The sequence below is a fragment of the Heterodontus francisci genome, chromosome X (genome assembly GCF_036365525.1).
Source record: "Heterodontus francisci isolate sHetFra1 chromosome X, sHetFra1.hap1, whole genome shotgun sequence".
Lineage (NCBI taxonomy): Eukaryota > Metazoa > Chordata > Chondrichthyes > Heterodontiformes > Heterodontidae > Heterodontus > Heterodontus francisci.
In genome coordinates this window covers 3512227-3539632 of record NC_090421.1, presented here as the reverse complement: position 1 = coordinate 3539632, position 27406 = coordinate 3512227, and the positions used below count along the sequence as shown (strand labels likewise).

The 27406-nt window shown below is 42.1% G+C and overlaps 1 protein-coding gene across 2 annotated transcripts; it reads left to right on the top strand.

Moving 5' to 3' along the window:
- letmd1 (LETM1 domain containing 1) lies at positions 1 to 22638 on the top strand. 2 transcript variants are annotated; one of them, XM_068024635.1, is made up of 9 exons: positions 1 to 118; positions 1680 to 1840; positions 8085 to 8200; positions 8945 to 9027; positions 14421 to 14607; positions 15982 to 16083; positions 16701 to 16853; positions 18245 to 18341; positions 20263 to 22638. In XM_068024635.1, exons 1-9 carry the CDS (start codon positions 27 to 29, stop codon positions 20334 to 20336), a joined length of 1065 nt encoding a protein of 354 aa, XP_067880736.1. In that variant the 5' UTR covers positions 1 to 26; the 3' UTR covers positions 20337 to 22638. The 2 variants fall into 2 exon arrangements, with proteins under 2 accessions (XP_067880736.1, XP_067880738.1); XM_068024637.1 differs by lacking the exon at positions 1680 to 1840 and having other exon boundaries at positions 25 to 118.
- Positions 22639 to 27406: the final 4768 nt, after the last annotated feature.

The window sequence follows — 27406 nt, the reverse complement described above, 5'->3', positions numbered from 1 at the left end:
CCCGCTCAGCTGCCTTGTTGTCCAAGATGGCGTTGGTCAGAAGCTGCTTTAGGCTCCAGGGGCTGAGAGGATGTCATTTTTCCGAGTTTTTACACTATCCGACTATCTATGTCTCCCAGTAAGAGAGATTTTAATCGAGGTCTTTCGTGCGATGTATTATTAGTCACCATTTCTACGTTTGTTTTGGTGCTTTTATCTCTAGGCGGCCCAGTTCCGCAACCGACAAAGACAAATACAGCAGGGCTGATAGTGAACGGTAAAGGGTTTAACACAATCTGAGGGTTATGGAGAAGCATTTTAGAATAAAGTAAAACTGTAGTCACTAGGATTTATCAGTGTATTTAAAGAATATGAGCCCTTTTGGTGTTCTAATTTGTGTATCATTTTTTCCACTAAATATTGAATGAATTGTTCATGTAGGCACATGTCAGGTTTATTAAGCTGTCTCTTTAAGAACTGGCAGACAATCTGATCTAAATTTACTTTCAATAATTATGTGTTTTGGAATTGGAGCAGCCCTCTTGTATCTAGTCATGATTGCAGCTTTTCTTCAGTTCTCATATTTTGTGGTGTTGTGATCGCAACAGTGTAAAATCATAGAATCTTACAGAGAAGGAGGCTATTCAGCCCATCGTACCTTTGCTGGCACTTGAAAAAGGCTATCCAGTTATCCCACTTCCCCCTGTGAATGCTGGAAAACTCAGTAAAAAAACAGAAAAAACTGGGAATACTCAGGTCAGGCAGCATCTGTGAAGAGAGAAACGAGTTAATATTCAGGTTGATGACGTTGCTAAAACATTAACTCTGTTTCTCCCTCCACAAATGCTGCCTAACCTGAGTATTTTCAGCATTTTCTGTTTATATTTCAGATTTCCAGCATCTGCAGTATTTTGTCTTTGAAATAGCAAGAATAAGTGTGTGTACCTGTGTGGGCACATTGTCTTTCTGACATCGACAGCTTTACTCAAAAATCCATGCACAGTACTGTAATAGCTGAATTACTGTAATCTGTTTATCATTCAAAGATCCATGTCTGTTTGATAGTATGGGGTCACCAGAAACCCAGCTGAAATGTATAGCGTGCAATACCCTGCAATGTTTCACAAAACCTTCTGAGCGCAAATACACCAGAAACCCAGTTGAAATGTGTCGTGCGCAATACCCTGCAGTATTTACAAAACCTTCTGAGTGCAAAGCAAGTATTTTGCTGCTGTATGTAACCAAAAATTTGTCCACTAATCACAGTTTGAAACTTGCTGTATGTTGACAATGCCTCCTTTCGTTAACTGTGTAATGATGCTTCCCAGTGACTTGGTTGGTAAAGCGTGCAGCTGAATCAAACAGACAAGAAGGACATGGATTTATTTCCTGGTCTGTTTTGAGTTAGCTGATTTCAGCCAGGCAAGCACCAGGCAATACAGTTGGCTTCGGTGCTCTTAGACTAGTGTGAGGAAAATTGACCCAAGTTCCAGCTCTTGATTGCTGTCCAGTGACCTTTGTTGAAATCTGTATGTGTATGGATAGGATCTTGTTCACTGGTGATGCATTCTTCATTTCTCTATCTCCTAGTACAACTGGAAAGCAACAGCACACCCTTATTGTGATAAAACTGCTTACAGATTAATTGATGACTTTCTTATTTATTCTTCCATCCACCCTGCTCTCCACTCCCACCCCAGGCTTACTGGTCACCCGTTGTCACAATTTTTTACAACAGCGAAGAGGAGTACTTTAAGTTCAGCCATCATCTCAAAGGCCAAACGTTTGAATGCAAAATACGAACAATTTCTAGAAAGAAACTTTCCACGTTTTTATGTGATCTACTCAACCTTTTTCAGAGGTGAGTTAATGGTCAGAAGGTACTGATCATCTTTTCAGGTTGTTCGTATTTGACAAATTTTAAAGAAATCTAATTTATTGCTTTCTCCCCTTCCCTTGGTTTCCCTTGTAGCATATGCAATCGTGCTCCCATGCCTTTACTTATGCCATCAAATATAACAGGTCATTGGGAAATTCTTGAGAGAGGCTCTTTTCTCACCATGGCTCGGTTGAGATCAGGAACTCAGTATTGTGAGAATGTGTATTCATGGTAGCGTTTCTTTGTCTCTCAGTTTTTTTTTTATGTTGTCAGATATATTCGCACGCAAATAAGCTGCTAGCATTATTTGACTGGACCTGTTCAACTTCTATTTCCCTGGACAGTCTTCCTCTTTCAAAATTTGTTTGTCATGCTTTCTTTGAATATCTTGTCATGCTAGACCCCGACATGCCCAGAATGAGACACATTAATTTTGTCTTGAACGTTGATTTTAAACAGTTACTGGAATGAGGGGAGGACTTGTTGAACAGAAATACCGTGGCTGCAAATGATATTTGCATATTAACAGACGGTGTTTGGAAGGACAAAGCAGCCATTCCCTGACATTCAACCCACAATGAGCTTTTGATCACCAGACGTTGAAGGTGGGGGAGCTCGCATTCCAGGTTGACTGCTAAGATGGCCGAATACACAAACGGACATGGAAAGCTGTTGTTCCTGGACTGAGAAGATTTCTCCTGTCTGCTCCCATCTCTTTCTCACAAGCCTCAGAATCCACTGAAGACACATGAACCCCAAGAGAGAAAAGTCTACACGGAACAAGGTTTAAGAAGAATGCTGGGCCCCAATGAAAAGCAAGATCTACCTATAATCAAGGACTCTACAGTGAGCTCGAAGAACCATAACAACAACTCTTCAGATATTGCCTCAAACCTTTCCACTTTATTTTTCTTCTCTTTTCTGTCTCTATTTGCATGTGTGTAATGTGTATGCATGCTAGCGTGGGCGCGTCGTGTATCCGTAGGCATTAACCAAATTAGAGTTTAGGTTTACGTTTAATAAATTTCAACTTTTCTACTTTAAACCTGAGAGAGCCTGTTTGTGCTGGTTTCTTTGCCTTATAATTGGAAAGCGGTGAACAAGGATTCACCAAGGGGGAGCTAAAAACACGATGTGTTTAAAATTAAACCCTGTTACAGTAAGACGTGGTGAAGGCTGAAAGGGAACCCTGGACACCTTTCTCACCTGGTCATAACAATCTGTACATTAACACATCTGCCTCAGTAAATGCTGTAGAGCATTTGTTTGTGTATGTTTCTTTACCTCATTTACCTACGTTCTTACAAAATTCTGTATTGCTACTGTTAGAAGCAAACCATCACTAAAACAGATTATCTGGTCATTGTCTCATTGCTGTGCGCAAATCGGCTACCAAGGATCCACCAAGGGGGTGCCAAAAAAACACGGTGTGTTTAAAATTAAACCTTGTTACAGTAAGACCAGGTGAAGGCTGAAAGGAAACCCTAGACCTCTTTCTCACCTGGTCGTAACAGAAATTAGGGTGCTAGCGTCCGGAATTCTTTATCCACAGACAAACGAGAAATTGGAAGTGGGAAGCCAAATTGTTCCCAATCAAAAAAAGAGCAAGATTTCAATACAGGTTTTCTTGTGGTTGTGTGTGATTGAATACTAACATGTCTGCAACTGAAGCTAATAGCTCTCCAAGTCAGGGTGAAGTAACTTGGGATAAGTTAAAAGCACTGTCTATGGAGGAGTTGAGGAAAATGGCTCAGCAGTGTGGGATCACTATACGTGCCAAGGCTAGAAAGTCTGAACTCCTAAGGCTAGTAACCAACCATTTTTCCTTTGAATCTGAAGAAACAGAAACAGGGTTAGAAGCAGACTGCGACAGGGTATTATTAGCAAAGATACATCTGGAACAGAGGAAACTTGAATTTGAGGAGAGGGAGAGAGAAAAAATATTCCAGAAGGAATGCGAGGAAAGAGAGCTGACACCACTTGAGTTAACTAGGGGGCGACAGAATAACCCCAGTGAAAGCATGACCAATATGGAGGAGTGTTCAGGGCTGGGTACAGAATTGTTAAAGCTAGCTCATCTAATCCCAAAATTCAATGAGGAAGATGTCGAGGCATTTTTGTGTCTTTTGAGAAACTGGCAAGGCAGCTAAAATGGCCAGCTGAGACCTGGCCTCTTTTACTGCAGAGCAAGCTAACTGGAAAGGTCCATGAGGTTTATTCCCTGTTGCCAGATGAGAGTTCATCAAAATTATGAACTGACCAAAAATGCTATCCCCGGGGCATATGAATTAGTATCCGAAGCCTATCGCCAAAAGTTTAGAACCCTCAAGAAGCAAGCTAATCAAACTTATCTGGAGTTTGAAAGAAGTAAGCAGCTGGCTTTTGACCAGTGGCTGAGGACTCAAAGTACAGCTCAGCTATGAGACTCTCAGAGAAGTAATTCAGTTAGAGGAATGTAAACACTCTCTCCCACTATCCATAAAGACCCATATGGAGGAGCAATGGGCCCAAAGAGCCCAGCAAGCGGCCATCCTGGCCGATGAGTTTGCTTTAATTTATGTCAGTCAGTTTCCCAGGGGAGAACCTTTCCTATTCCCCCCCCCCACAAATCCGAAAGCGACAAAGGGTGGGAAGATGATAGGACCCCAAGCGGTCCTGGGAGAGAAAGGAAAGCAGGAGACACAAAAGGTCCACCTCTAGCCAAAAAGGAAGGTGCTGTGAGCAAGAGTGAGACCCGGAGACCTGTATGCTTCCATTGTAATAAAGCAGGGCATTTAAGAGCTGACTGCTGGAAACTAAAGGGAAAACATTTAGGGTTAATCAGAGCACACCTGCTCAGTGAAGAAGGGAACTTGATGGAAAGCACAGCAGAACAAGCTGTGTCTTTAACTGCAGTAGAGTGAGACCCAGGAAGCTTACCACGACCAGTGCAGGAACATTTAATCGGATTCCTGAAGGTTATCACGGTTTTGTGTCTGAAGGGAGAGTAACCCTATACCCCTCGAGTGGGCCAAGCAAGCCCATAGTGATTCTCAGGGACACATGGGCCACTAGATCTCTTTTACTGGGAAAATGCCTGACCTTTCCCCCAGAGGTGCAGTGAACACCAAAATGGTGGTGAATGGTATTGGAGGGCAGTGTTTGCCTGTACCTGTACACAAAGTGCACCTGGAATGCGACCTAGTTTCGGGACCGGTGACCATAGGGATTGTCCCTAGTTTGCCTGTGGCTGGGGTTGACCTGCTCCTAGGTAATGATCTGGCAGGGGTGAAGGTGGTAGTCCCCCCTCCCCCAATAGTGAAAGAAAGACCGCAGGAGGTCAGAGAGACAGGGCAGTGGAGGAGATGGACCCCTGCAGTTTCCCTGAATGTGTAGTGTATCAGACCACGATCAAACCAGCTCCCCCAGAGGAGACTGCTTTGGCGCTGCAGGCAGATGACTGAGGTCTGCCTGTCTGAGACTTTCTTTGGAAAGTTAGGAGACCCAGGGAATGAATTAAATGGATTTTCCCCAGCTGAGGCTTAGTATTGCGAGAATAAGTACAGGCTGCCCAGTCTGAAAGTGAAGCAGAGGGAGTCCCTGATTGCTACAATTTAAAGAATGAGGTACTGATGAGGAAATGGAGTTCTCCTGACAGACCTGAGAGCAAGGAGTGGACAGTAGTTCACCAGTTAGTGGTGCTGCAGAGGTACCAGAGAGAAATATTAAGGGCCCACGAGACTATAGTGGCTGTACGTGCCATATACGAAAAACCAAAGCCCGCATAAGACAGCAGTTTGACTGACCAAAACTCCACAAAGATGTGGTGGAGTAGTGCAGGAGTTGCCACATGTGTCAGGTTGATGGGAAACCCCAACCTACAGTGAAACTTGCACCCCTAAGTCCTGTACTGGTGTTAGGAGGACCCTCCAGCAGAGGGCTGGTGAATTGTAAGGGACCCCCGCCGAGAACAAAAAGGGACAGGAAGGCACAAGGCTGGCAAAAGGTTAGACAGAGAAGGGGGAAAAATGACCAAGAGGGCAGGTTAAAGGAAGTCCAGGAGGAAAACCCCTACTGTCTGGTCAGCCAACCCCGAAAAATGTGAAAAATTAGACCCCCCCCATCCTCCTACGTATTTGCAGACACTAGAAACACCCCACCAGAGTTGCTAACAGCATTTACAGGAACCAGCAGAGACAAAGAAAGACCTCTGGGGGCAGATAAACCGTGAGGGTGATGCCTTACCTAGTCAAAGTGCCACAGGGCAGTACAGTGGAGTCTGCACAAATACCTGCAGGCAGGAGTGACCTCTGGGACAAAGAGGAGATTCGCAAAGAATCCTGCCCCACAATCAGGAAAAAAGCGAACCACCCATCCCCAGAAGTCAAAAGCCTTTGCGTGACTCAGCAAAGCACTGAAAGAGAGTTCAGGATAGACCCACCCACTACTGACTCTGTTTCAAAAAATTACCTCAGCAGGAACAAAGACCCTAGGCAGCCATGGAAATGAGCAAATGGAAGAGAAACTTCCCAAAAAAAAAGAACCGCACGTTTATTGTGATGCTAAAAAGGGGGCAATTAAAGCAGCACTGGCACCAAGAGAAGACAGGCTGTAATAAGTTTTAGGATTTATGAATGAATGGGAGAAATACATGGTTTTGTCTGTAGCTTACATTTTTCTCGACCCTTTTAATGAAATGCGTCTTTTCTCAAGTCGCATTCATTCCGTTGGGTGTGGAGGTGTCATGCTAAGCCCCCTACCTGCCAAGAATGAGGCACATTAATTTTGTCATGAACATTGATTTTAAACTGTTACTTGTTAAACAGATCAGCCCTGGCTAGAAAAGACATTTGCATATTAACAGACGGTGTTTGGAAGGACAAAGCAGCCATTCCCTGACATTTAACCCACAATGAACTTTTGATCACCAGACATTGAAGGTGGGGGAGCTCGCATTCCAGGTTGACTGCTAAGATGGCCAAATACACAAACAGACATGGTCAAACCAGCTAGTCACATGACTAACCTGCTGGGCAACCTGAGTTTTTTTGAATTTGTACAAACAGTTTGGGCAGAGAAAGCTGTTTGTTTTTGGACTAAGAAGATATCTCTCCTGTCTGCTCCCATCTTTTTCTCACAAGCCTCAGAATCCACTGAAGACACATGAACCCCAAGAGAGAAAAGTCTCCTACAGCAAACAAGGTTTAAGAAGAATACTGGGCCCCAACGAAAAGCGAGATCTACCTACAATCAAGGACTCTACAGTGAGCTCGAAGAACTGTAACAACAACTCTTCAGATATCACCTCAAAACTTTCCACTTTATTTTTCTTCTCTTTTCTGTCTCTATTTGCATGTGTGTATTGCGTATGCATGCTTGCGTGGGCACGTTGTGTATCCGTAGGCATTAACCAAATTAGAGTTTAAATTTAATAAATTTCAACTTTTCTTCTTTAAACCTGAGAGAGCCTGTTTGTGCTGGTTTCTTTGCCTTATAATTGGAAAGCGGTGAACAAGGATTCACCAAGGAGGAGCTAAAAACACGGTGTGTTTAAAATTAAACCCTGTTACAGTAAGACGTGGTGAAGGCTGAGAGGGAACCCTGGACACCTTTCTCACCTGGTCATAACAATCTGTACATTAACACATCTGCCTCAGTAAATGCTGTAGAGCATTTGTTTGTGTATGTTTCTTTACCTCATTTACCTATGTTCTTACAAAATTCTGTATTGCTGCTGTTAGAAGCAAACCATCACTAAAACAGATTATCTGGTCATTGTCTCATTGCTGTGTGTGGGAGCTTGTTGTGCGCAAATCAGCTGCCATGTTTCTCTGCATTGCAACAGTGACTACACTTAAAAAAAAAATACTACATTGGCTTTAAAGCATTTGGGATGTCCTGAGGTTGTGAAAGGTGCTACAGAAATGAAGTTCTTTCTTTTATTGAATCTTATGGCACAGAAGGCTATTCAGCCCCTCGTGCCTATGCCAGCTCTTTGAAAGAGTTATGCAATTAGACCCACTCCTTTGCTATTTCCCTATAACCCTATAATTCTTTTCCTTTTCAAGAATATATCCAATTTCCTTTTGTATGTTGCTACTGAATCTGCTTGCAGCGCATTCCAGATCATCATAACTCGCTGTGTTTATATAAAAAAAAATCACCTCATCTCCCTCTAGTTATTTTGCCAATCACGTTAAACAGTATTTGCTTTTTCACAATTGATAAGTTCTCACTTCTCTTATAGGTTTCCATTTATTGTATCTTGACTTCAAGGAAATCTGTGGAATAAAACGTAAGATGGCTGATCAGGGGCTAAAGTACAACCAGCTGCCTTACAGAGAAATGGAAAAATTAAGACAGGTAGGAGGAGTTTTTTTCTCTACATAGTAAGTGAAGGTCATTGTGCTGCAGAATGCCACATTTCTTTGTTGTTCCCATTCTAAGCATTAAGGTACTTTCTTCACAGGATCATAGTTGCTCAAAACACCTTTTTTTTCCACATTTGTGTACATTCATCTGAGTCAAACACCATGGACTCTGGCTGAGAAAGTAGACAAATGCAAATATCTCCAAAGCTTCTGCCAGTGTCACATTAAAGCCTGCTAATGATTTTGAGGTTCAGGGGTGGACAGAAAAATGAGACCCAGAGATTTTTAATTTGCTGTTAGGCCACAGGGTACCTGAGTGTAGGAAATGGAAATTGTCACATTGATCTAGATCAGAGTAGTCTGGTCCTCTGAGATTGGGGTAGAATGGAAGGAGCTTTATTCTGCATCTGTGCTATAACAGATCTGGAAGTCCTCATTGCTGGCACTCTATGTCTGAAGTGGAAAGTGTCCCATTCCCCAAAACTAATGTCCCTCACGTTGATGAATGCACAAAAAAAACACTCTCAAGAAAGGAAGAAATTAAGTAGAAATTGAGGCAACAAGAGTGATATTTCATTTTGTAGTGAGCAATAATAAATTCAGAACAAATTCAAGCTTTGTATGTGTGTGTTTATGGAACTAAGTACTGTGCAATGATTTCAAGGTAGCTGACAATGTTGGCTACCTGGTAACATCTGAAGTCTTTAACAATCTGTAAAAAGCTTTTCTATTCCAGTTTCGCAGAGATGTTATAAAGGTGATACCTGTTGTGCTTCTATCAATTCCACCATTTGCAAACTATATGGTGTTTATATTGATGTGAGTATTTTAAGAATTAATTTTCAATGGTGCTCTAGAGTTGGACAGTGACGGATTATGTTGGTCCATCCTTATTTTTAAATATGTTGTGACCAAAGCTTTGAACTTGTGTACCATAAAATACAATGTATTGACCACAGTAGTATGAAAGACACTTCCACAATTCTTATCCCAGCTAGCAAATAGTGCTTTTGTAATGGTTGGAAAGTATAGCTTGCACTCACAGATCATTCAAAACCTGCATGAAGCTGTAACCTATATGCCAGATTATAAGGTAAATGGAAAATAGCAAATTTCTGTAAGTTTTAGTAATTGTTTTGTACCTGTCCTTTTTGTGTTCTTTGGATTTAGTAACATCATCATCATCCCCTAGTGGAAAATGATAATTCTGAAATTGGATTAATTTTCTCTGAAACATAGAATCATACAGCGCAGCAGGAGGCCATTGATTCCATCATGTCTGTGCCAGCTCTTTGAAAGAGCTATCCAAATAGTCCCACTCGCCTGCTCTTTCCCCATAGCCCTGCAAATCCTTCCTTTTCAAGTATTTATACAATTTCCTTTTGAAAGTTACTGTTGAATTTGCTTCCACCACTGTTTCAGGCAGTGGATTCCAGATCATCATAACCCGTGGTGTAAAAAAAATTCTCTTCTCCCCTCTGGTTCTTCTGCCGTTATCTCGCCAGGGTCACTCAGCTCCTGACCTCATTACAGCCTTTGTCCAAACATGGACAAAAGAGCTGAAATCCAGAGGTGAGGTGAGAGTGGCTGCCCTTGACATCAAGGCAGCATTTGACCGAGTATGGTATCAAGGAGCCCTAGCAAAACTGGAATCAATAGGAATCGGGGTGGGGGGGGGAACTCCCCGCTGGTTGGAGTGATGCCTTGGTTGTGGTTCTTGGAGGTCAATCATCTCAATCCCAGGACATAACTGTAGGAGTTCCTCAGGGTAGTGTCCTAAGCCCAACCATCTTCAGCTGCTTCATCAATGACCTTCCCTCCATCATAAGGTCAGAAGTGGGGATGTTCGCTGATGATTGCACAATGTTCACTATTCGCGACTCCTCAGATACTGAAGCAGCCCATGTCCATAAGCAGCAAGACCTGGACAACATCCAGGCTTGGGCTGATACGTGGCAAGTAACACTCATGCCACACAAGTGCCAGGCAATGACCATCTCCAACAAGAGAGAATCTAACCATCTTCCCTTGATGTTCAATGGCATTACCATCGCTGAATCCCCCACTATCAACATCCTGGGCGTTACCAGCCAAGTAAATGCTGTGGCTACAAGAGCAGGTCAGAGGCTGGGAATCCTGAGGGAAGTAACTCACCTCCTGTCTCCCCAATGCCTGTCCACCATCTACACGGCACAAGTCAGGAGTGTGATGGAATACTCGTCGCCTGGATGGGTGCAGCTCCAACAACACTCAAGAAGCATCCAGGACAAAGCAGTCTGCTTGATTGGCACCCCATCTACAAATATTCACTCCCTCCACCACTGACACACAGCGGTAGCAGTGTGTACTATCTGCAAGATGCACTGCAGCAATTCACCAAGGCTCCTTCGACAGTATCTTCCAAACCCGTGACCTCTACCACCGAGAAGGACAAGGGCAGCAGATGCATGGGAACACCACCACCTGCAAAAATTCCCCTCCAAGCCACACACCATCCTGACTTGGAACTATATCGCCATTCCTTCACTGTCGCTGGGTCAAAATCCTGGAACTCCCTCCCTATTTCTTCTTAGGCAGTCCCTCGGGAACCTAGGATGACTTTCTTCCACTCCGGAATTGTGGGTCCTTAGGTGACTGAATAGTCCAATTCTGGATCCTCACCCTCTGCCACAGGTGGGGCAGGTGGTGTTTGCTGAGGTGAGTGAATGGGATGCTCGAATTTCCGAACGCTCCTTCCACTGTTTGCACTTGGTTGCTGCCCGGACATTTCAATGTTGTTCGAACTGGCGGGCACCTTCGTGGATGCTTCTTCTCCATTTTGGGTGGTCTCGGGCAAGAGATTCCCACAAATCAGTGGAGATGTCACATTTTTTCAGAGTGGCTTTCAGGACATCCTTGTAGCATTTCCTCTGCCCTCCTGGTAGCCTCTTGCCGTGACCGAGCTCGGAGTAGAAAGCTTGTTTTGGGAGTCTTGTGTCAGGCATCCTTGCCAACAAATCTGCCACTGACCCAATCCAAGTGCAAACTGGGGTCAAGCAAGGCTATGTCATTGCACCAATGCTCTTTTCCATTTTCCTCACTGCAACACTCCACCTCTTCTCCTTGAAGTTCCCTGTGGGAGTAGATCTACCCTACAGGACGAGCGGGAAACTAGCCTACGTTGCCTTCAATACAGAACCAAGGCCACCCCAACCTTTGTCAGTCATTGAGCTGCAGTACGCTGACGACGCTTACATATGTGCAAACTCAGAGGCTGAGCTTCAAACTCTCGATGCATTGATGGAGGTGTATGAAAGAATGGGCTTTAAGCTAAGGTCCTGTACCAGCCTGCTTCCACAGCGCAACACTGCCCCCCGGCTATTAAGATCCATGGCGAACCACTGGACAATGTGGATCACTTCTCATACCTTGGGAGCCTCCTCTCAGCAAAGACAGACATCGACGATGAAACTCAGCATCACCTCCAGTGTGCCAGCCCAGCCTTCGATCGTCTGAGGAAAAGAGTGTTTGATAACAAAGACCTCAAACCTGGCACCAGGCTCATGATCTACAGGGCCGCTGTGTTACCTGCCCTCCTGTATGCATCGGAAACGTGGACACTGTACAGCAGACACCTCAAAGCCCAGGAGTGATATCATCAGCGGTGCCTTCGCAAGATCCTGCAAATTCAGTGGCAGGACAGGCACTCCAATATCAGTGTCCTCTCTCATGCCAGCATCCCCAGTATCGAGACACTGGTCATGGCTAGTTAGTTATGTTGGGCAGGCCACATTGTCTGCATGCCTGACACAAGACTCCCAAAACAAGCTTTCTACTCCCTTCCTAACAGCACTGTGGGTATACCTACACCCCAAGGACTGCAGCGGTTCAAGAAGGCAGCTCACCACCACCTTACTGAGGGCAATTAGGGTTGGGCAATAAATGCTGGCCTAGCCAGCGACACCCACATCCCACGAATGAACAAATATTTAAAAAAATTTTACATTTGTCCGCTCTGGTTACCGACCCTCCTATCAATGGGAACATTTTCTCCTTATTTATTCAATCAAAATCCATCATGATTTTGAACACTTCTCTTAAATCTTCAGTTAACCTTCTCTGCTGTAAGGAAAACATAGAATTATATAGAATGTACAGCGTAATAAGCAGGCCCATTCAACTTAATTGATCTATGCTAGTGTTCATGTTCCACACGAGTCCCCCCCACCTTACTTCATCTAATCCTATTGGAATAACCTATTCCAAGCTTCTCTGGTATTTTCACATAACTGTAGTCCTTCAGCCCTGGTACCATTCTTGTAAATCGTCTTGTCCACCCTCTGCAAGACCTTGATGTCCTTTCTAAAATGCAGTGCCCAAAATTGGACATGACTCCAGCTGAGGCCTAGCCATTGACTTACAAAGGTTTAGGGTAACTTCCTTGCTTTTGTACTCTATAAAGCCCAGTATCCTGTGTGCTTTTTTTTCACAACGTTAACAACTTGTCCTGCCACTTTCAAAGATTTGTGTATGTAGACCCACTGATTTCTTTGTTCCTACATCCCCTTTAAAATCCTACAATTTAGTTTATATTGCCCCTCAGTTCAGTGCCTGCACTTTGGCAGTTGGTTACGGTCTGAGGAATCAAAGAAAATCGCATCATTTCCACATGTCAGTGTAAGATGTATCCTCTAACCTTATGACAGCAACTGAGTGGTGTGCTAGCATGACCTGGGATGAGATTTCCTCCTCCCCTGTGAGGAAGTATCTGCCTCACATTGGTGCTTTCTCACATGGGCATAATTGAGGTTGGGAAGGGTGTGTGTGGGATTTTTATGTACCTCACATTCTGTGGAGCACCCCACTGCCCGCATTATTATTCTTAATTACTAGGTGAATATATAATATGCAGTGAACATTGACTTTGTGAATTGAATTACACATCAGCTGAAAGTTAATCTAGGTTGAGCCATTTGTCAGGACTGGCCTCAAGATTTCCAGTTCTGACCTTAACCACGGCTCCCATTTTTCTCTAGGACAGGAGGTGCTGGTAATGGAAGATGGCTGCATCAGAGCCACTAGCAATGGAGAAGGTGTGGACGTGCTGAGAATCTCCTATCGGTGGTAGTCCATACCCCCAGGGCCTACCTGCCTTTCGTCCACCACATTTCCAGGCCACGGGAAGCATCGTCTTGTGCCAGATTTTCTCCTGTCCTCTATTCAGTTGTAACCATTTACACCTCCTCTGGACCCATTTGTTTTGTTTCTATATTTGTCTCATTATCACTTCCTTTTGCCTTGCACCATCAACACTTTTGACATTTAATTGCTCCTGTCCTCCTCTCCCTTTTGTCCTTTCCATACCCCACTTTGCCCTGGCTCTGTACTTGCTTAAATACTGTTCATCTCTAGCATCTTCCAGTCCTGATGAAAGGTCAGCAACCTGAAATATTAACTGTTTTTCTCTCTACACAGATGCTGCCTGATCGTTTGAGTATTTCCAGCATTTTCTGTTTTTAATTCTGATTACCAGAATTCAGTTTCTCTAATCTCTAATGGCGTGCCTTAAGTTACACAGAAGCTGTCTGTTGAAAGTGGAGTTGCTGTGAGTTCTGTAGGAAAGAAAAAACTTGCATTTATATAGCACCTTTCACAACCTCAGGATGTCCCAAAGTGCTTCACAGCAGTAGGCCATTCAACCCATTGTTTGTGTTTTGAAGTGTAGTCACTGTTGTAAGCACCTAGAAGGACAAGGGCAGCAGACGCATGGGAACACCACCACCTGCAAGTTCCCCTCCAAGTCACACACCATCCTGACTTGGAACTATATCGCCGTTCCTTCACTGTCGCTGGGTCAAAATCCTGGAACCCCCTTCTTAACAGCACTGTGGGTCTACCTACACCACATGGACTGCAGTGGTTCAAGAAGGCAGCTCATCACATTCTTGAGGGCAATTCAGGATGGGCAATAAATGCTGGCCTTGCTAGCAATGCTCACATCCCAAGAATGAATAAAAAAACACCCTCAAGTGTTTATGTGCACTGCCAACAGTGCTGCAGAATGATGTAGCACATGGATTGGATTCAGTAAATATCTTTACAAGCAGTGGTAATGGAACTTTATGTGGGCAGGAAAGATGCATCAGTGTCAGAATTAGTAAATTATCTGTCAACACTGAACTGTTGAAGTCATATGTTTCCTAAATCTGTATAAAACATTTTATTGTTTGTAGGTATTTCTTTCCACGGCATTTGTTAATAAGACACTTCTGGACCCGCAAACAGCAGCAGGAGTTCATGGAAATCTACCACTCGTTCCGGGCTCAGGTTTACCCAGATGCTGTGAGGAGTTTGGTCAAAGCAGCGTCAAGAGTTCCAGACAAGCGACTGAAAGGCCAACTATTGCAACTCATCAGTAAAGTATGTACACAGACATATTACACTAGGGAAAATATCATTCCCAAGCTTATTACTTTGAAACGGGCACTTGACAGGTGTTGTGGCACAGCCCATTGGTGTACTAACAAGCTGTACCATGGAATGGCAAGATACAGGTTTGCGTCTGATGCTTTGCATGTTGTATTCCCAATCTTGACCATGTTATTAGGAAGGCAGCAAGCTAATAATTGGCACTGTCCAAGAACAAACATCCCCAGGTTTTTACATAACCCTGGCAGCCAGTTAGTGTGCCAGGCAGAAGCATGGAGGCAGATCATCTACCTGCCATCTTGGCTAGCAAATAGTACAATAAAACCTAAAGTAAGAGGGAGAAAAAAAAGACCGGATACAAGAGTGTGTCAGGAACTGTCATGGTGACTAGCTTGATGGTTATTTTGTAATTGGGGAGAATGTTATTTAATAGCAAGTAACAAAAATAGAAAATAACCACTTAAAGGGAGAGCAAGGAGATTTAATCAATAAGGAAGAAAAGGCACGTAACCAAGAAGAAGAAAATTGAAAGACTAGATAGTCACAACATAAAGGACATGATATGTGTGACATCCAAGACATTTAAGCGTAGATTTGCAGGCTGTCTCACACAAAGAGGCCACAAGGACAGCTAGTGTGGGAAACAAAAATGTCATACCTGTGAGTGCTGTTGGGTTAGGGCATATACAGCAAGAGAGAGCTTTAGCCTACATTGAACCCATGTTATATCTGATCCTTGAGCGCAGGGTTAATAGTTCCATTTCCCAGTAATGGCATCCTTTGACTTATTGAAGAGAAAAAACCTCTGCCCTGCAAAAAAAAAAGCTTTATTTAATTCTACAGTATTAAGGTGAATGGCAAAAGAACCAAAGACGACATGAGGAATAGCTTTTTTATGCATTGAGTGGTTAGGATCTGGAATGCACTGCTTGAGTGTGTGGTGGAGGCAGATTCAATTGTGGCTTTCAAAAGTGAATTGGATAGGCACCTGAAGAAAGAAAATTTGCAGGGCTACAGGGAAATGGCAGGGGAATGGAACTAGTTGGGTGACTTTTGCAGAGAGTCAGCACAGACACGATGGGCCGCATGGCCGCCTTGTGTGCTGTAACCATTCTATGATTGTGATCTGCTAAATTGGATTTAGCAGGAAGTTGGGCACTGTCAGTGTGTTGCTGCTAGTTTCTATCAAATCATTTATCCATTCAAAGTTTTAATTGCTTTTTTGACCTAGACAACAGCTATTCTGAGGCAATAAACCTGGCTTTGGACATTAAATGCATTATTTACCCAGTTTCTAATTATAGGAAGCTGTTTTTGGGCTTCCAGTGTATTTGTGCTGACACATTGTTCTGTATTTCAATGAAGGTTCAGGAAGGCATCCACCCAGAAATCTCCCAGCTGCATGTGGTGGCAAAGCTGTTCTCGGGGCCGCCATTAGAAATGCGACTCATTAATGCATACCAGACGGTGAGGAAGTGGCTGAAACCTTGTAAGAAATTTATTTCTGTCAACTATTAACGTTTAAAGTCAGCGGGTTTAATTGATGACACTGGTCACTGGTACTCCACCGTGCTGTGTTTTTAAACAGATTAATTCCTTTGCTAAGATAGCGGACAAAGTAATTTCACACCAGTGTTTTGGGCTTTTTGTGGTAACTGTTTATCAATTGTGATTAATTATATGCAGGTGGAGGGCATTAATTGGGGTTTCACTTGCCCCCATATAAAGAGACACTGAAACAGTGGTGTGGTTGAGTTTGAAGGTATATGCTTGGAATCATAGAATGGTTACAGCACAAAAGCGGCCATTCGGCTCGTTGTGTCCATACCAGCTCTCTGCAAGAGCAACTCACCTAGTCCCACTCTGTTTCACTCTGTAAATAAATGTAAAAGACTGAGTAAAGATTGGCTCCTGTATCATCCTTTACCAATTGGCCTTCCGGAATCGAACATTGTACAAAGTGAAATTTCTGGGCTACTTTTTTTTTTAAACTAGATTGAATTACCAGTTGAAATAAAAGGTATAAAGGAAATGTTACACCCATTCACTTGTTCCCCATGTCTCAACTGCTGTTATGTTCTTAGAAAATCTTGAGTCAAGTGATGTTCCTCACTCCACACATGCCCACCTTCATCATGCGCCATCGCCTCTGGAGCCACATAATGGAGATTCGTCATTTGGACCAAGCTCTAAATGTCTTAGGAGTGCACCACCTGTTGGAGGATGAACTGAAGATTGTGAGTAAAAGAGTTAATGGTGTGCAGCTGACATTCAACAACAACTTACATGTATTTAGCACCTTTAATGTAGAAAACGTCCCAAGGTGTTCCACAGAAGTGCAATCACATAAAAATGGAAGCCAAGACAAAGAAGGGATATTCAGAGGGATGACCCAATCCTTGTTTGAGAAGGAGAATTTTAAGGAGGGTCTTAAAGGAGCAGAGGGACATGGAGAGGGAGCGAGATTTCAGGAGGGAATTCCAGAGCTTATGACCTAGACAGCTGTCGGCACGGCCACCAATGGTGGGATGAAAGGAGTGAGGGGTGCAACAAGAGGTCGGAATTGGAGGAGCGCATAGTTCTCGGAGGGTTGTAGGGCTAGAAGAGGTTACTGAGATGCGGGGATGTGTTGATTTTGACCTAGGTGAGCTACCAGCGGAGTGCGCTGGCCGATCATCCATATCTGCAGCGACATGGCCGTTATTCTGAGGCACTGGCCTTATTAACATCAGACCAGTGTGATGCAGGGTATCCCAATACAGCTCGCAATATCATGCAGTCCTGGCCACTGGCAAGGTTAAGGTTGGGGGGTGGTGGTTCCGGTGCAGCAGGAGCCTACATTATTTTTGTGGGGCCCACAAGAAACACTTTGAGAGAGACTTGGAAGCACATTGTATTGTTTGTCTCTTGGACTGTAGTATATAGTATGTGGTGGGGTGGGGTTGCGCAGAAGTGTAGAAATAATACTTTGCATCTTGAACCTATTGTTTCCAAGTGACCAAGATAATGTATTTTGTTTTAAATTTCCCGTTGTCCTTTTCAAAGTTATGCTCAGGTGATATTATGCAGGGAGAGAGATACGTTTTTATTACTGTAAATACGGATAGTGTCATTAAAAAGTTATTTGTTGGTTAGGTTTTTCTTTGATTACTCTACCCTGCTGGTAGTGCATTACTAACATTGTGGAGTGAATCATTGCCCTGCTGAATAAACCGACCTGTTATCACAAGAAATCCTGTGTCGAGCACATTAGAAGCTGATGCTTGAGCCTGGACTGTGTATGGTGTGCAACAGTCTTGAGTGAATTCAGCTATTTGCAGGTCAGATATGGAGACCAGTGCTGGGTTCCACTTGAGCCTGTTGGTGACATGAGCGAAATGTAGTGTTGGTTTTTTGATATTTTCAAGAACATTAACTTTCTGAAGAATCTCTTGTACAATGAAATGTCATTGTTACAAGGCATTGGAAATTAGATATGAAGTTAAATATGTCCATCACTGGAATAAGAAAATCTAGTTGTCCGACAGTTTAATTAAAGGAAAATGCTTCATGCTGCTTTATCAATTTTTTTCATTTGGCTCTTTGAACATGGTTAGCCTGATCATTGTTTTGTGGTTCTGATTTCAAGGCATGTTACATAAGAGGTCTGAATTCAATGCACCTGAATGCAACACAGTGCAAGGAATGGTTAACCAAATGGGTCCAGCTTTCTAAGAAATTAAAAGGTAAAAGGATACACAGCAAGTGTTGCAAGTGCATTTATCAGCCTCATGTTGCTAGCGGTAATTTAATGGTTGTCTTTCAGGTTGCTATAAAATCATAGAATTTTATATTGCAGGAGGATGCAATTCGGCCCATCACACCTGTGTTGGCTCTTTGAAAGAGCTACCCACTAAATCTGTTTTCCATACCCTTCAGAATTTTTTTCTTCACATATTTATTCACCTTTTAAAAAGATATATATTCTACCTTCACCACTGTTTCCAGTAGGGGATTTTTTGACCTAACAACTATTTGCATAATTCTATATATTATTAATTAAGGTGGCATGGCTTACCCTATTAGCATGGATAGAAATGCATGGGATAGAGACACTTGATGAGGGAGAAACTGTTATGTAGTCAAATATGAAAGCTAATTGGTGCTCTCTCAAACACAAGTCAGATGAATGAACAAATAATCTGTTTTGGTGCGGTTGATTGAGGGATAAATCTTGACACCAGGAAAACTTCCTACTCCTCTCCAACTAGTGCCATGGGAATGGAAGATGGAGCCTCAGTTTAACTTCTCATAAAATGTAGCACCACTGATAGTGCAGTACTCCCTCGGTCTTGCACTGAAGTGTCAGCCAAGATTGTATGTTTATATCTACAGTGGGCCCTGAACCCACAAAATGAAGACCCTTCTGAAATTCATTTCTCTTTCTTGCTGTAGAATTTGTAGAGGTAATTTATCCTCATGCACTTCTGATTCATTTGTTATTCCATTCAGGATCCAGCTTGCTTAGTCTAACCTTTGCCAATTCTGGGTATACATTTATATTGCTTGTTCGATATTATGCCTTTAAAGATGTTCTATTTGTACTGTATTGAAGTGTTTTAAACTTCCCTAATTTTCTTAAGCCCTTTCCCCATTTCTTTGAGGTTAGCCTTTTGTAACATTATATACCTGGCTCTTAGTCCTAATTCTGAATACCAGATCATGTTGTGCTTGATCATTCTATGGTCACTGTCCCCTAAAGATGCTATGAATTCCATTTCCTCATATTATCAGGATCATGTGCTACTACCAAGTTGAGATGGGAACCGACTCTTGTGGTTTCCCTGATGCACGGGATCATGAAGCCATTACATTTACCAACTTGGACTCTGAAGCACTTGAGCATTAATATTTGGATTTTCATATGCTCTTCTTACCTGCTCACAGAGCAAAAGTTGTCTTCCTTATTCTGATCTGGTGGCCCTAACTATACCCCTACCATTAACTTAGACCTTTTCACTCGAAAAATGTTCAACCAGAATAGTTCATTGTGTAACTTTCTACTTCCAATTGGATCCATTTCTTTAACTGCCAACGTGTCACTGGCACACAGGGTTACACCACCTTTCCTGTCTATGCCATATCCCTATGTGTTGTAGTCATTACCATCCTTTGGGGTCAGCCATCCATAGCACACTGGTCCACATATATATGTTTTTACACCATTGCTTTCAGTTTTTATCAAGGGAACTTATTGGAATGCGTCAAACGTTAAGACATCAGCAACAGAAAGAGCATATAAATCAACAGAGGTGCTAAACCCAAGAATTCGCATGTGGAGGATCAGGCTCCAGTTCTATCTCTTTAAACTGTTTTAATTTCCAGTAAATAAATCCTTTTTGTGAAATCCTGCATCTCTTAGGAAAAAGGGTTTCAGTTTTTAATGGCACAGTGAAGACTGTCCCACTTGTGATATCAGTGATAATTCTAGTTATGTAGTTTGGAGAGTCACAGATTTCTGAAAAGGTAAAACTGTAAGAGTTATGGTCACTATAGGAGCTGGAAATTTTAAAGTGGTTAGTTTTTGTGTATTATTTGAAAATATAGGTAAAACATTCACCAGTTGGAAAAATAAAAAAATTAAACGGAAATATTTTCTGCTTTCAGATTCTGAAGCATCACTGCTGTTACACAGCATGGTGTTACTTTCCACAAATTACCAATATTCCAATAACACTTAATTGAAAAACTGGAAGTGGCCATCAATGTTTACCCAAGACATGTGTGTTGTGTTGATGAGGATTTGTTCCTACATTACTGCGAGACTGAGACTCCAGAATTCAAAAGCTTGTCATAGTTATTTCACCTCCTATGGTGTAATGGTTGTGCTTGAAAGCAGGTTTCCCCTAATGAAATTCAATGCATATCATTGTTACTTAAAGCACATATATTAATTAATTTAAAAGAAACGTAATGTTTTTTGGACCAGTACATTTTAGCTTTAAGCCATGTGCACTGCAGTGGGAGATTATTTTTCATGTGTTATAAATTTTGCAGTCAAGTCGCATGCAAATTTTTGGTTGTTGGAAGATTTGACCAGTAGTGGGAAAGGAACGCTTAAATTGCTGTCAAAATAACGATGAGGCTAATATTGTTTGCCATAATTTTATGTGCAAATGTCACAGTAACTTCAGGCAAGGGCAAATGCGCGATTAAATGTGGAAATCAAAGTTGCTGTCGGAGATGTGCCTCTCATGTTGCTGTCTGGCTCATTATTCAAATACATTGATTGGCATGAAGTTCCTGTACTTGTACTGTAAAAACAGCATCTTTTTTTTTAAGTCAGTCACTGAATACTTAACTTTTCATCAAATTCTATCCACTCCACTCTTCACTATGCAGCTACTGTTTCACAGTTGAAATACAAAAGGGACATGGAAAATTCACCTTTTGCACAGCGGGTGGATCTCAGGAGCATCCTAATGCCCGTGCCCCACCCTCAATCTCGGAAATATTAAGGCCAATAACATTAAAACTAAAGCAAAATACTGTAGATGCTGGCAATCTGAAATAAAAACAGGAAATTCTGGAAATACTCAGTATCTGTGGAGTGAGAAATAGAGTTAACATTTCAGGTCAATGACCTTTCATCAGAACTGCTCGCCGAGCACAATGGAGTACCTGATGTCAAGTGGGGCTTGATCTACTGATTAAACACATTATTGGCACTTCAGCATTTCATTAATGGCCAAATAAAATGGTGTTGGTATATATATTTTATTGAAGAGTTTTTTTGCATTTGGTTAATGCTTTTTACGTTTGCAGCTGCCTTTATAACCAAATACAACATCCTGCCTTTGGCTAAACTGCTGGCTCAGTCTGCTGAGGAATCAGTACAGATGTGAGACACTGATTTGAATATTTACCTCATCTCAAAAGAAAACCCCCTTAATTATATAAAGATTCTGCTGCCCACCTTAAATCCTTTACCAATATTCAGCAGCAAAAGGGACTGCAAATTGATACCTTCTACTGTCATACTTGAAATGTTACTGCCTACAATGCACCCATATCTTTTTGTATTTTATATATTTTTTAAACATTTCCACTGCTTCTAGTTCCTTTCCATTTCACACTGCTCTTTGTGATGTAGTGTCACCACACTGATGCATTGCCATTCAAAATGTAAAATTACATTAAAGTTGAGCATTGACACTAGCTCACCAGAACTTGTGCGCTGTATGCAGTAATTTCTTAATTTCAGCATTCTGACCTCTGTTACACAGTAGAATCCTGGACATTTGTTGCCTCTTTCCCAACTCGTTAGATTTGCATCTCCGAATTTCACCTAATCTTTATACTGCAATGCTGTATTTTGAGTACCTAAAATACAGAAGAGTAGAGTTTAAAATATTTCTTTCAAAGTTGGAGTAAAGATAATGGGGGTGATTTTCATCTTCACCGCCCAGCCAGTGGCTGAACAGATTGCCTGCCCAATTTTTAGCCAATTGAGCTTGATGACAGTGAAGGTGAAAATAACCCTGCTATGTCTGTCCTTCCAACAAGTGCAGCAGCAGGTGCTTCCACAGTTAACTCCTGAAACTGCACTATTTATTAATACAAAAATGAACAACTTGAATCATTTTATGAATCTCAAGTTTAGATTTCCCAAACAGTAGAGATTAACTAACATTACTCATGCTTACGTAAGTAGGAGCTTGGATGGACAGCACCGACATTGCACTGATGATAATCTGCTTGTATGTTCCAGTACTACTGATTCTGTTAATTTTTTAATTGTGCTTTTAATTATGCACTGCATAAGACATTTAAAAAAAACTTACTTTTTTGAGTTGTATTTTTTCATGTGAAGATGGATGTCTTAATTCAATAAGTATTTTTATTTTGACATGTACTGTGAATGGATATGTGTTTATAGTGGTAATGAGGATTGTGTGTAGATTGGGCTCAGTTTTGGTTAATTTCAATGTGGAAAAATGATAAAACTCCTGATATGTGAATAAAAATATTTTGTATTCCTTTTGACTTGTTTCATAACACAATCAATGGCTGTTTAGTGACCAGTACAACAGGGCTAAGAACTGAAGGGTGTTGGTATCTCAGGTAAATTAGATTTGCCTACATAATATCTGCCACAGTCTAAAAGTAATTAATGATAGAGCTTTCAGATGACTTGGCCTACTCCCTGGAGGTCAACAGTGGCATAGAGTGCCTTCAGTGGAGGAAAGTCCCAAAGCACTTCACAGATTAATCAGGGAAAAACAGACACTGAGGCCAAGAAGGAGATATTAAGAGGCATGACTAAAAGTTTAGCCAAAGAGATAGGTTTTAAGGAGAGTCTTAAAGGAGAGAAATATTGAGGAGTGGAGAAGCTTTGGGAGAGACTTCCAGAGTTTGGGGCCCAGGCAGCTAAAGGCACATCTGCCAGTGATGGGGCAAAGGGAGGGAGGGAAGCACAGGAGGCTGATGTCAGAGGAGCAGAGTGTGTAGGGGGAAGAGGGGAGGGATAGGACTTCTCTTTCCCCACTTATTTTATAATGTGTCAGTTGGAACCATTTTTATGGATTTTAACTTTGTGTTGAAGTCTGAAATGGAGAAAAACTCCCTCACAAAGGCTCATAATGTTTCTTCTCATCTAAGTATGTTTCTAGGTTAATATGCTGCTTAAAATCTACCTCTGACCAAGCTTTTTGGGCACCTGTCCTAATATATCCTTATGTGGCTTGGTCTCAAATTTTGTTTGATAATGCTCCTGTGCGGTTAAGTTTTGGTACCCTGGTCCTGCTATGTGCTTCTAGAATAATTTTTGCTGTTAAATTGATTTCTGAAAGGAGTGCGGGTGGGACTAGAGGCTGGGTTAATTGATTTTGAATCGTTTTTAAATGAACCAAGGGGCCGGAGTTGTAGTTTATGTTCTTTTTCTCTTTATTTAAATCTTTCTTTCATCTATGATAGCACATGCCATTCTTCAATAAGGCGGTAGATATACAAGCAAGCTATTGCAAGCCTATGCTATACCCACCCTCTTCTAAATCTGGGAGACGTACAAGACCGGCAAGCTTGACTCACACCATCATCTTGGTACAGCAGAAATGAGGCACGGACAAGATGTACAAGTGACTGATCCTGCCCATTTGTGTAGCTGATTAAAGAATCAGGTCATCAACCCACAGGAGACATAATCTGACAGCAGAATTTCCACAAATGAGCAAGCACAGTCAAGAAACAGGCTTTATGTTGTAAATTAAGTTTTCAAATACAGTGGGGCTAATTTTAACTTGGACAAACCAGCACTAACAAGCCAATAATGTCCTCAAAATGAGGTCGGTAGACTTGCCTCCCCATTGATGCCAATGCTCTAACCACTGCCATTTTTAAAGGGGCCTACTGCTGGGTGGCTAAAGCACCTGCCACATAGGTGTGTAGTGCTCCAGAGCACTGTTAATGATTAACCAACTAGAATGACTCACCCTGGAAGGGTAGATCCCCTCTAATGGGGACCTAGAATTCTTTCCATTTGGCTCCTGATAACCCTACAAGCTGATGCCCTAACAGTTTGAGTGGTCCTAGCCCAACAAACAGCAGGAAGCTTTGTTCTTTCTGATGCTCTGTGCTACCTGTGGGTTTTCCCTTGTGATTTGCCACAGTGACAGAGAAGACTGAACAGAGGCTGGCCACTCATTTATGAGAGAAGAGAACCCATCAACCACTCTGGCACGCTCCAATACACCAGTGAGGTAGAGGTCTGCTTGCCCCACTGAGCCAGGAAATGGCATGGCAAGAAACACAATTAACATTAGATTAGTAAATCTGCTCCCAGTGGTGCAGTGACTGCACTCTCATTTCAGCAAATTCAATGTCTGGGATATAATGATCTCAGTTGGTTCAGCATAGTAATATCACTACAGCTCACTTCAGTGGATCCAAGCAAAGGAGGAGGAGGGCAAAAACAGAAAATCGGCCCAGTTTCTGCAACTACCTTAGCATCTATAATATCACCAAACATAGCTGGGTACCCCCAGCAATAACCATGGAAATTGGTTCTGCAGGTTCTGGAGCAGGATAGAGCCACTTGGATACTTGTTCCATCTGCTACACAAAAACCAGAGCCAATCTACACCAAAGGAACAGCACTGATCATATTGGGAAGGTTTACCAGTGCACTCAACCTTTTTGCCTCCACCTCCAGTCTGGTCTCTTATTATCTCCACTATCAGCCAATATTTTCACCCAGATATATTGGATTGTGGTTGCTACTGTATTGTCTCATATAGCTTTCTTAAAGTTAAAAAATTATTGTCATCAATCTTTATAAATTTCTGTCCCCATATATCCTGCCACTTACCTTTAATTTTCTCAAGGTGACAACAGCAGCCTTTTAAAGGTGACGTGTAATTTCCCATCCTCCTCTGTCAGGCAAGCTCCCAGTGTCTGGGCCAATATGAGGCAGGAGCTCACGTGTATAATTCTGAATATTTGAAATGAACTGACTATCAGAAAGCCTATCACACTCTGCCTTTAGCTGAGGCTGGAAAATTCCCCCAAATGTTTTCAGGACAAGAGTGGAGAAAATCAGAGAGAATATTGAAAGAAAAACATGGAGAGGAGTGCTCAAAACTCCTGCCAGTTTGCCACAAGATGTACAGACAAAAAGTGAAGGGGGACCATCACTTATGCTCAGTTTGAAGTAAACTAGATTTTGTTTTGAGATTTCTGAAGCAAGGAACCTGATTACTTTTGATACTGCAGATTAACATAGCTGGCAGATTTTATTCGTTGGGTTAATTTAATGAACGAACAAAAAAAAAAGTTGGCTCATTGTCCTCAAAGAACACATTTATACATGTACGTGGAATATTACAACTGATGTACTGCTGCAGTATGGAAAGGTTCAACTAAAGCCATCCCAACCACAACCCCCCCTCCCCGCTGCCCACCACCACCAGTTCTGCAGGGGGTGGGGGGGGAGCAGAATGCGGGGAAGAGAAACACTCATGTACAGACATTACCCATCTTCCCTGGGGACAAGGGCATTTCCTTTGTTAGCCAATCATGCAGCAGCATTAGCAGCAGCCACCTGGACAGCCTCACCCTCCATTCTGGTGAGGAAGGAGAGCTCTGCAGGCCAAAACAACTTTTGCTACACATTTTCACTTTAACTGTGTCATATGTTGACCAACCAAAAGGGGAAAATAGTTTCCGTATTTTTTTTAAACCAAGAATGTGGCCTCTTTCTCTAATTTTACATGGAGAGGAGTGCCCTTGTGTGACTAAAGAGGGAAAAAAATGAGCATGCATGATCCTTGTGCAAGCATGAGTCCCAAAGTTCACAAGCTAATTCCAAAGGGTTTTCTCTCTGGAGTAGGAAGCAGGTAACCCTGTCATGTCACAGATAGTGTGCAAATCGAATCGAGGAGCTTCTAACGTCAAAGCTCCAACAATGCACAGGCTCGCTAAACTTCAAGATTAGATCCCAGCCTTGAGAATCACCTTTGGTCCTGAGGACTACAGGATACTTTGGGTTTTATGGTGCAGGTCAGGCTCATGTAGCATTTTGCTTCCCCAGACATAAAGTGATAGAGTGATGGCTCCACATTCTTAATAATATAAAAGGTGTTAACAAAATACAGCAAACAATTGCAGCATCTCAGTGAGAGAGGTTTACACCAATCAATATCAGATATATGTTTTTTTTTTAATTGCAGCTGTGTCCGCTTCAGCTATCACACTTGCTAGTCTGACCTTCAATTGACCCAAAGAACTGCCAAGAGCAATTAGTCTTGAATTGACCCAGGAAGACACAACAATTCCACCGTGGGCCCTTAAATGGACACACAGTACATACAGCTGCATTTTAGCAACAGAATAATACATTGTGCATTGCCCAGAATAGTGCTGCTACGTGTGTAAAACAGTGCATCATCCGCCCTACCATGAGCAGTGCCATAGGACATTAGCGAGTTTTTATATCTCCATTATTGTGACATAGGAGGGGCATAATATACCTTGACCACTAGAGACCAGGGAACAGAGAAATGCATTCTCTCCAAACAATACTTAATTTTAAAAAAAAGAGGATTTTCTTTTTTGTAATTGAATATTGACAACCATGAAAGGGGCACTTGAAACACAATGTAGTTACTGATTGTGTAAATTCTCCTCCACTTAATTCAGATAATCTGAATTTTCTAAACTCTAAATTCTCACTTTGCTGTTATTTATGTTGCTTAATTCAAATGGTTATTGGATAATTCATTTGTTAGTGCAAAAATTACATTGAATTATCAGGAGCGATAGGTTCCATTTTGTTTTAACGCTTAATGCCAAAGGGATCAATGGATATGGGGAGAAAGCGGGAACAGGATACTGAATTAGACGATCAGCCATGATCTTTTATGAATGGCGGAGCAGGCCCAAAGGGCCGACTCCTGTTCCTATTTTCTATGTTACTATGCTTCTATTACTTAATAGTGGACTCAAGGGAAGAAATCTATTTCACCATCACTATGCAGCTTTTTGACAACACCATTAAGCATCTGTGCAAAATGTACTTAAACTTCAATCTAGCCAGGCAATGGGGGGGCACCAGTAATCCCATGAACTTTATTGGACTTTACTGTATGCTTTCTTAAAGGGACCATGCTAAAATCTGCAAAATGGCTTGTGTAGAAATTAGTTCCACTTCTAGAATAAGGAATCTCCAGGTGAGAAAAGCAACTCATCCCACATTCCAGGATAGGTCCATGACAGTCACAAAGTAAAAACAGGAGATTTAAATGAGACAAAGATT